This window comes from Mastomys coucha, unplaced genomic scaffold (genome assembly GCF_008632895.1).
Source record: "Mastomys coucha isolate ucsf_1 unplaced genomic scaffold, UCSF_Mcou_1 pScaffold22, whole genome shotgun sequence".
NCBI classification, from domain to species: domain Eukaryota; kingdom Metazoa; phylum Chordata; class Mammalia; order Rodentia; family Muridae; genus Mastomys; species Mastomys coucha.
The window spans coordinates 80,671,981-80,681,987 of record NW_022196905.1 but is presented as its reverse complement, the minus strand read 5'-3'; the positions used below and the strand labels follow the sequence as shown (position 1 = coordinate 80,681,987).

Below are 10,007 nucleotides of genomic sequence, written 5' to 3'. Positions count from 1 at the left end.
AAATATCCAGTAAAAAAAAGCTAAGAAAAAATTTATGTGAAAACATAAAGGATTAAAATAATTAGAAAAATTCTAACTAGGAAGAGAAATTCCGGTAATCTCACTATACCTGACACAGCTCTATACAGTACAGAGTTATAGTAACAAAGTTAGTATGACATTTATTCAAACAGAAAAAAAACCCCAAAAAATAGAAAATCAAATCCAGAATTAAACCCACACAGCTACAAACACTTAATTTTCAACAAAGGTGTCAAAAACATACATTGCAAAAAAGACAACTTCTTTAACAAATGGTGCTGGGAAAACTATCCACCTGTTGAAGAATTAGGTAAGTCCATATCTCTCACCTTACACCAAACCCAACTCTAAATGGGTGAAAAGCTTACATATAAGATCTATAGCTTTAAAGCGAATAAAACACAGATAAATACTTTAAGATGCAGACATGTTAAGAGTTTTCTGACAAAGACTCCAGTAGCACAGTAGACTCCTAAGAATTGACAAATGGGAGGATGATATGACATTGAAGAGCTTTTTGCACATCAAAGTATACAATCACCAGGGTGAAGGCACAGTTTACACAGTGGGAAGGAGTCATTGCCAAGTATACGTAAGAGACAAATGTGAGGATATAAAAGGGACTGTAAAAATTGCACATTAAAAGAAATAGTAAACGGTATAATAGAGTGGAGAGACACTAAAAGAAGAAATACGAATGGCCAATAAGTATGATAGTACTAAACATTCTTAACTATCAGAATTAATTTAAATTAATTTAAGATTCCACCTCAACATAGAAAGGTTTTCATTCCATCACACAAATGTTAAGGAACGCTCTCAAGGATGTGGGGAAGAGGCCTGTTAGAAACTGCAGGTGGGCCGGGCAGTGGTGGTCTCACGCCTTTAATGCCAGCACTTGGGAGCCAAAGGCAGGCAGATTTCTGAGTTCGAGGCCAGCCTGGTTTACAGAGTGAGATCCAGGACAGCCAGGGCTACACAGAGAAACCCTGTCTTGAAAAAAAAAAAAAAAAGAAAAAAGAAAAAAGAAAAAAAAAATAAAAAAAGAAACTGCAGGTGGTAATATGGAGTGACACAGCTACTATGGATGTTAGAGTGGAAGTTACTCTCACAAATCTAAAAATAGAGCTCTCTGTTTGACCTAGCTGCACCATTTCTGTAGCACTCCACATATTACAAAGATTCTTAAACTTATTTACAATGATTAGCAAGTAGATTCTGCCTAAATATCTATTATGAGGTGAATAGGTAAAGATATGTGCATTTACATAAGAAATTTGATTTATTTATTATTTCTTTCTCTCTTCTTCCCTCCCTCTCTCCCTCCCTCCCTCCCCCTTCTTCCCCTAATTCCTTCTTCCCTTCCCTCCTTCCCTCTCTCTCTCTCTCTCTTTCTTTCTTTCTTCCTTCCTTTCTTTCTTTCTTTTTCCTTCTTTCTTTCTTTTGACAGGGTTTCTCTGTATAGCTTTTGATCTGTAGACCAGGCTTGAATTCACATAGATTTGCTTGCCTCTTCCTTCCAAGAGCTGGGATTAAAGGCATGTTTCACCACTAGCAGGCTATACAAGGAATTTTAATCAGCCATAAAAACAATGAAATAATGACATTTCCTGGAAAATGGGTCTAACTGGAGATCATTATGTTAAGCATAATAAGTTTGAGTTTAAAAGAAAAATGCCATGCTTTTGCTTACATGTGGATTCTAGATTGTGTGTGTGTGTGCGCACAGCTCAGTAAAGTAGAAGGGGGGCCATGAGAGGAGAAGAAAAGATCTTAAAGGAAGTAAGAGGGAGGGGGAAAATAATGGAATATATGTGTCTTGAAAGCAAAAGTAGGAACTTTTAGAAGCAAGGTAAGCAACCAGCAAGAGAGGAGTCAAGGAGGAGACAACGTAGTTGGTTAGGAGGATGAATAAGAAAAAAGTAAGAAGGCAAAAGTATGTGGAAGTGCTGTGATGAGGAGCTCAGGAGACAGCTCGGTTGGCATAGTGCTTTCCATGCAAGCAGAGGACCCGAGAGTTCAGATTCCCAGGACCCTCTCCAATAAAAAAGCTGGGTGTGGCCATGCGCACCTGCAGTTCTAGTGTTGGGATCAGAGATCGGCAGATCCCTAGAGCTGGTTGTCAGCCAGCCTAACCAAAGATATGAACTCCAGATTCAGTAGGAGACCCTGTCTCAAAAGTAAGGTGGAGAATGATTGAAGAAGACAGTGAACATCATCCTCTGGCCTCCACATATGTACACTGACATCCACATCCGCACGTGCACACACCTACACAGACACGCATACATAAAACAAACACACAACGTGCTATAATGAAACCATTAATTTGTATACTAATGTCAAAAGCTAAAAAAAAATAAGAGTACATCAAATTTAAAGAAATGAAAGCTTGGGCTGGTGAGATGGCTGAGCTGCTAAGAGCACTGACTGCTCTTCCAGAGGTCCTGAGTTCAACTCCTAGCAACCACATGTTGGCTCACAACTATCTGTAATGGGATCTGATGTCCTCTTCTGGTGTGTCTGAAGACAGATACAGTGTACTCATGTAAATAAAATAAATGAATCTTTACGAAAAGAAGAAATGAAAGTTTATGGATAGTTACATAGTAGCAAGGTTTGAGAATCAAAGAAGAAATGAAAGTTTATGGATAGTTACATAGTAGCAAGGTTTGAGAATCAATTTTTGCTTCTCATCAAGAGATTGATGTAGATGAGATTAATAGTCATTTCAACATGAAAATCATGTTGCTTTTAAACTATCTGGAATGGTCCATGTTTCCTTACTTTAATGTGGCAAAAAGCCCCCCTTGTGAGGAAAAAAAAGGAAGGAGTGATTTTTTTCCTCTTTAAAACCCTCTTGGTCAGTAAATTATAGGCAAGAAACACTTGTTCCAGAGCCAAATAAACAGCTATGGAGTGCTTCTTGATGTGTAGCTGCTTTCAACAGCTTAATTTACTCAGGGGTTCTCAACCTGTGTGTTGCAGCTCCTCTAGGGGTTGAATGACCCATTCACAGAGGTAACCTAAGACCATGGAAAACATAGCTATTTACATTATGATTGAAAAACAATAGCAAAATCACAGTTATGACGTAGTGATGAAAACAATATGGTTGGGGATCACCACGACATGAAGGGTTTTGCATTAGGAAGGCTGAGAACCGCTGCCTTTACTATTCTTTTTGTTCAAATAAGTTAAATATTACACTTTATTTTGCTCATTTTAAACTTTAGGAACTCTTTGAGAATTCATGTATTATTTTGCAAAATTCTTTATAATGACATATCTGTTGTTAGAAAAATGTATGACGGAGAGATTACAATGTAACCATGGCTTGCTTCTTAGCTTTAAACTCTGTGTTGTCTGGTGCTATTTTTGCATTATATTAAATCATGATATTCACTGAAGATATTTTAATTTTAAATAAATATGTGAGGGCATTATAGTACAACCATGTAAGATTAAACCATTAACTTATGTTATTAGTGTTCATGTTGCAAACTGTTTTGAGTAAAAAATATATTCAATTTTTAATAATTTTTTGAATAATTACTAATTTGATTTTGTTTCATACTCTGCTTACTGTATGTGAACTTATACTAGCCTTACACACTGATTATTTTTGATTTATAGCATGTAGAAAATTCTTACCTGTGGAATTGGCCATGGTGGTTGTTGATAGGGGTAAAGCCCATTGCCAAATGGTGGGAATGGCTAGAAAGAACAACAAGTTAGAGTTATTTGGTAGTGAGATTGGAAATGATAAATGACAGAAATTGATAATAATTATTTGAAAACTGGAGACTGCTTGCATTTTTATTTGCATCAAATCTTTTTCTCACTCTTTCCCTTTTCCTACCCTCTTTTTCCTCCCTCTCTGCATATTTTGGGTAGAGATGATGGTAATAGTCATACTATTAAACACTTGTAGTTGGTTATGGAACTCTTTCAGATCTTAGACAACCATGCATCATTGTTATTCTCAGTTTTCTTTGAGAAACTGAAGTTCAGAGAAATTAGTTGTCACAAATGGCAGAGGAATGACTGAAACCAGGATTCAAATCTAGGGGCACCTTTTTACTCAGAGTTTGTATTTCCTATATGTATAATTGTATGTGAACAAACAACCAAAGCCACTATTTCTGAAGTTCTATACAGCAGGAGATCCTGAGAATGCATTTGTGTATCTTCTTGTCTTATGTTACAACTGCATTTGAGTCATCTAGAAGTACTGAAAGTGGTGGCAGTTTCAGAAAAATATTACATAACATCAAAGCATAGGTCTAGAAATAAGTTCAAAGCCATTTAATTTATTCATGGGGAAACAAGTCTAGAAGAGTGAGGTCTCTTCCCCACCATCATCTGACCAATAAAGGCAGGGTAGAATTTAATCTTTCTTTCCCGACTCTCTACTAGAGTCATGAGACTCTATATTGTGAGCTGTATTATATTATATTTTTATTTATTTTCAAAGAGTATCTTACCACATAGCCATGGTAGCCTTCTACTTATGGTACCACCTCAGCCTTCCTATTACTGGTATTATTGACATATCCCACAACCCATAGCTTGATTCTGTGTTTTAAAAGGATCTTTAAGGCAACAATATTTGTGCAATATTGAACTAAATAAGGTTGGAGTTGACCTGCCAGGCAACTTTTGATAAATGTCAAAATTAAATATCATGTTCTTACATAGCAATACCTGTACTGAATTTTGGAGGAAGTAAGTATGCTGGAAAGGCATGTACCTTTCTCTTAAGGTATGCGTATGCATGTGATATGGAAATTTTCTGCTCAAGCCTTACCTGGGCTTCATCTTTGGCCCGTGCTGCTTCATTTGGTGGTTCCTTTAAAGGCTGCTTTTGTGGCTGTGGCTCTTGTGGATTGGTCTGGTTGGGTTTGGCGGTGGTCTCCTGGGTTTGGTCAGTCTTGCTTGGGAAATTGGGCATTGGGGGTTGCTGCCATCCATTGGGTACTGGTGGAGGCCACATGGGCATCTGGTATGGAGGGTATTGCGGAGGCATGTGTGGAGGCATGTGTGGAGGCATTGGCAAACCATTTCCATATGGGCCCATAGGCATCATCTGAAAGAGCAGCAAAAACAGTAGCTGTGGAAGAGGTTGAAGTCTAGTTTCGTCCCACCTTCTAAAGTTAAGCTTCTGAAAGCAAGTCAAGAAGCTTAAAAATCCAGTAGAATTTGATACTAAGATCTTTAATGAAGACCTCATCACATTTTGTCTTACTGAATGAGACTTCAGTTTTAAGAAAGCCTGTCAAACTAATCAAAGGCAGACTTCAATAAGAGATGTCAATTCAAGAACTTGGTGGGCTGGGGAGAGGCTTAGTAGGCAAAGTGCTTGCTGCACAAATGTGAGACCCAGATTCTGGCTCACCAGAAACGATGCATGTAAAGTTGGACACAGTAGTGTGATAATCCCAGTGCTCCTGTGGAGAGATGGGAAATGCAGACAAGAGAACCCCTGAAGGCTCATGGTCCAGGTAGTCTGGTTTGTGAAGTGCAAGTACCAAAGAGACACTGTCTCAAGAAAGGTGGAAGCCAAGTATTGATGCTCTAAGTTGATTTCCAAACTACGCGCGCGCGTGCGCACACACACACACACACACACACACACACACACACACACACACATGCACACAATGCACACACATGCACACACACGCACACACACGCACATGCACACACACACACACACACACACATGCACACACTTTGCATACACACAGAGCCATCTTCATGTCACTGAAATCCTGAGTGTGGAGATTTTTGGGGTGTGCATTCACTCCTTGAATAAGAATGTTGTTTTTCTGAGTATACAGATTTTTATGGAAAATTATGATAAATTCAAAATTCATGTGACTTGCTATATATAAGGCCAGGTAAAATGAGAGGAAAATGACATAAAACAACCAAAATCAAAATAACTTAAACCAAAATAAACTAAACCAAAGTCAACCAAACAACTAACAAAACCCAGAGACAGATGCACAATTTTATGTTGGTGGAAATTTCAGTTTACAGAAACAAAAACAGCAAGGAAAGTTGGGCTAACCAGACTCTAGAAGGGGAGCATTGAAAACATTGACTTTAAGTAAAGACTTTAAAGAGACAATTACTGAGCGAAAGGTGAGGACAGATCTGATGAAGCCTGTAGTCATGTCACAACAGTATCAGGAGATATGCACTTTTGGGCTATCACACAATTTTGCTGAAGATCAGCTGATGGTCATGGTTTAGTTTGCTCTAGAGTTAGCATACAACCACAAGAATGTCCCATACTCATTCCAGCAAAATACAAAATGATTCACAGTTTTAGAACTGTGTAAAATGACACAAGTAGAGTTCTCTCCTTGAACAGTATCCACCATCCTATGTTTGTTGTCATTACTCAGGAAAGAGCTCCTAGAAACTTTAGTTAGAACAAAGTTTTCTGAGACACAAAGAATATTTGTTATAAGTAGATGATGTTCATTTGTAGAAAAATAAAACCAGAAATGAATAAGGAGAATGTTTGTCACTAGGAACAAGTGGTTTTTCTCCTTGAAACTATTTTAGCAAACATGTGTGAATGGTGATTAGCATTGTTATCAGCCAAGACAAGCATAACACAGCTTCTGTATATAAAAAAGGAAGTGTCAGAAGTAGTATAAGGAACTTACTGGTGGGGCATTCATAAAGTTGAATTGATTATATCGCATCATCTGAAATGAAAGGAATCCATTAATGTGGCATAAAATGAAAAACTTTTATTCAAATGAACTCACAAAACAGAAGAAATAAGTTGAGTTTGTGGTGTGAAGACACAATAGTTATAATTTCCCAATTATGTATGAGTTTAAAATTTGTCTTCATTAAAAAATTCTCAAGAATGTAATTTTTATACATGTATAGTCTTTTCTTAAATTATAAACATTTATTTAATGTGTATGGGTGTTTGCCTGAACATATGTCTGTGCCTTACAGTGTGTGTCTGCTGTCCAAAGAAGACATAAGAGGGTGTCACACTCCTTGGCACTGGAGTTACAGATAATTATGTGGGTGCTGGGAATTGAATCGCTATTCCCTGGAAGAACATGCAGTGCTCATAACTGCTGATCCATCCCTTCAGCCCCTGTACACAGGATTGCGTATGTGTTCACATGTGTGCATATGGAAGCTGGCATCTTAGATATTGTCCTTAGGAGGTACCTAACTTCTGTTATGAGACAAAGTTTCATTAGTGTCTGGCTTGGGCTTCCGGATTTTGGGTTTCCCTTCCTCACTGGCTTGCCAGGGAGCTCCATGAATCCTCCAGTCCTCACTCCCCAGTGCTGGGATTACAAGTGAGTGTCACCAAACTTGGAGGTTCTGGAGGTCAGATTCACACTTGTACCACAAGCTCCCGAATTTCTGAATTTGATGCAGACTTATTGAATCAGTATAGAATAATAGAAATAAGCATAATTTGCTTTGGAGATTTTGAATGTTCTGTTTATTTAGAATTCAGGATTTTAGAACAAGATAATTCCATGGTAAAAAGATATCTGCTTCTCTGGCACACCTCTAATCCCAGCAGGTGGGTCTATGTGAATTCAAGGCCAGCCTGCTCTGCTCTATGTTAGTTCTGCACTAGCTTCTTTATGCTTCTTTGAGGCAGAGTTCACCAATATAAAGGGAGTCTATTGTGATTTTGTATTAACTAGTAGACATTGATTACCAAAGCCAAACTAAGAAGGAAGGATGAGAGTTCCAGGATATCCAGGGCTACATAATAAAGAGACCTTGTCTCAAACCCAAAATAAAACACCCAAGCAAACATACAAAGATTCCTGTTTCTAATGAACATGAAATTTGACTGATGATAACTAGTTTGAATTATGCTAAAGATATAAACAAGTATGTACTTTATAACATTAGCCGGTACAAATGGCTCTTTACTAGTGAACAAAAATGACCCCAGAGCTAACAAATAAATTTTAACCTAAATCAATACTGAAACACATAAGTAGGCTCGGGGTGGGGAGAATATTTTTTCCTTTGATTTGAATGCAAGACTTTGAACTTTACCTCCCTTGGTCTATTCATAAGAACTTTTATTTTTTAAGAAAAGTATTAATCGTCTCCTTTTTCCTGACCTTTTAGGTAGGACCTGGCATGCATCTCCTCCGGTACAGAGTGTAATACATACCTCTTCACTTTTACTGCTAAATCCAGGCATTCGGGGCATTGGCATCTGGAACTGAGGGAGAAATGCAGAGCCTTAGCTGAAATAACCTGTCAGCTGTCCCTGAGCCATGCAACAACAGAGTACAAAGGAAAGGCCCAAAATAAATGTGAATACTCACTGGCATAGCAGCAGAGGCACCAAGCAGACCCAGGAAAACAAGGAGACTCATCTTTACATTTGGTGCCTAGAATATAAAACAGAATATTATCTTGGGACGTTAAAATGATTGTGCTTTGGGCACTCTGCAGTTAGGCTCCAGTGTCTTTGCTTTTCTATCATAGTTCCAAAATCTAAAGAGATTCCACTATGACTATGTTAATTTGGAAACATTAATTACCAAAGTCAGACTGAGAAGGAAAGATAACGGTGTGGGGGGCATTGGGGGTAGGGGATGGGAGAGGTTATTTATAATCTGCAAAACCTTAGTGTTTATCATTCTGAGTTTTCTCTGCCAAGTTGGTTTAGGGAGGCATCCTAAGGTCCAACCATATTCATTGTACATACCTTCAGGCTCAATGAATGCACACTTCAAAAATTAGGACTTAAATTTACTAAGATACTGCCTCTAACACTGCATTATATAGAAATTAGTTAACTTTATAATGAAATAAACTGTAGAATTTCAGTGTTAAAATTTTCCTCTTTTCTTCTATTTGTATTTTTAATATTGTTATGACCTGACCTTTAAAAATGCACTTTTGCTCAAAGGTTTGTGAGGGCAAATTAAGAATGAAGAGACAGAAATGTCTATTTTGTCTCTGTTTTAGAAACATAACTGCTGAAGCTGGTATATTTAGTGTAGGTTAAAAAGCCACAGGAAGTGAGAAGAGGGTCTCCTTTCTAATCAAACGTCTCTCAGGTTGTAGATCAAGGCTTTTGGGAATCTCAGAGTGTTCATCTCATTCAGGTACCCATCTCATCTCATCTTCAGAGTAGAGTCACAGTGGTTCTAGATTTTGTCCACACGAAAGGGGGCATCTCACTTTCTTTTGTGTATATATAATGTCTTTGTTTTTACTAAACTATCGAATTATTTTTGGACGATGTTCTTTCTACCTGTCAAAGAATGTAACTGAACAACAGGTGACTTTTTGATTATATTTTTGATTGAAAATCATACTCAGAGGCTGCTCTGAAGGTTTACATCTTCTGCATTGTCTTACATACTTAAGGGAGGTTTGTCCTCACAAGTGCACTTAAGGAACTTTATAGTCTGAATGAGCAGATAGTAGACAAATGAGGAGAGTACTCACCAAGTCACATGGCTTTGGAAGAGAAGCCGTATTTCTGCACTGAAGCAGCAACATGTTTTCACCAAAATTTTCATAAGCCTTTTGGGAAAAGTAAGGATTTTTGCATGAGAAGAAACTCAAACTTGGAAACAGAGCAAATAAGTGAAACACATCAAAGCATCACCTCTAAGGGTAACCCAAGTCATGCTAATCATTTTATTCAACCATACCCTTATGAGAGGGTCCTCAAAACCGAGCTTAATCTTCGGAGCTTTAAGATTAGGATGAGAGCTAAATCAGAGAGAAAATGAGACAGGCATCGTATTTTGAGACACTGCTAGTGCACTGCTGACAAAACTTCTTTATGGGAAATGTGCAAAGGTACAGTGTTAAGGAGGTCAGAGTAGTTTGGGAGAAAACCTACAAGAGAAACAAACACCAAATAAACTAAGAGTTGAAACTTTTATCAAAAGTTAGTCTACAAAGGTGATTTAGAAACACCACGAATACAATAGGAAAGTTAA

At 37.8% G+C, this 10,007-nt stretch overlaps 1 protein-coding gene across 1 annotated transcript in view; it reads right to left on the bottom strand.

Annotated features, from left to right (window-relative positions):
* Enam (enamelin) overlaps window positions 1-9,558 on the bottom strand; it is an 18,156-nt gene extending 8,598 nt beyond the window's left edge. Inside the window, exons 1-6 of the mRNA XM_031342942.1 lie at window positions 9,505-9,558; window positions 8,370-8,435; window positions 8,213-8,263; window positions 6,705-6,746; window positions 4,832-5,110; window positions 3,676-3,738 (exon numbers count right to left, since the gene is read on the bottom strand). Of these exons, the coding sequence (XP_031198802.1) occupies window positions 3,676-3,738; window positions 4,832-5,110; window positions 6,705-6,746; window positions 8,213-8,263; window positions 8,370-8,435; window positions 9,505-9,558 (555 nt within the window). The remainder of the gene's footprint in view (window positions 1-3,675; window positions 3,739-4,831; window positions 5,111-6,704; window positions 6,747-8,212; window positions 8,264-8,369; window positions 8,436-9,504) is intronic.
* Between the last annotated feature and the right edge of the window lie 449 nt (window positions 9,559-10,007).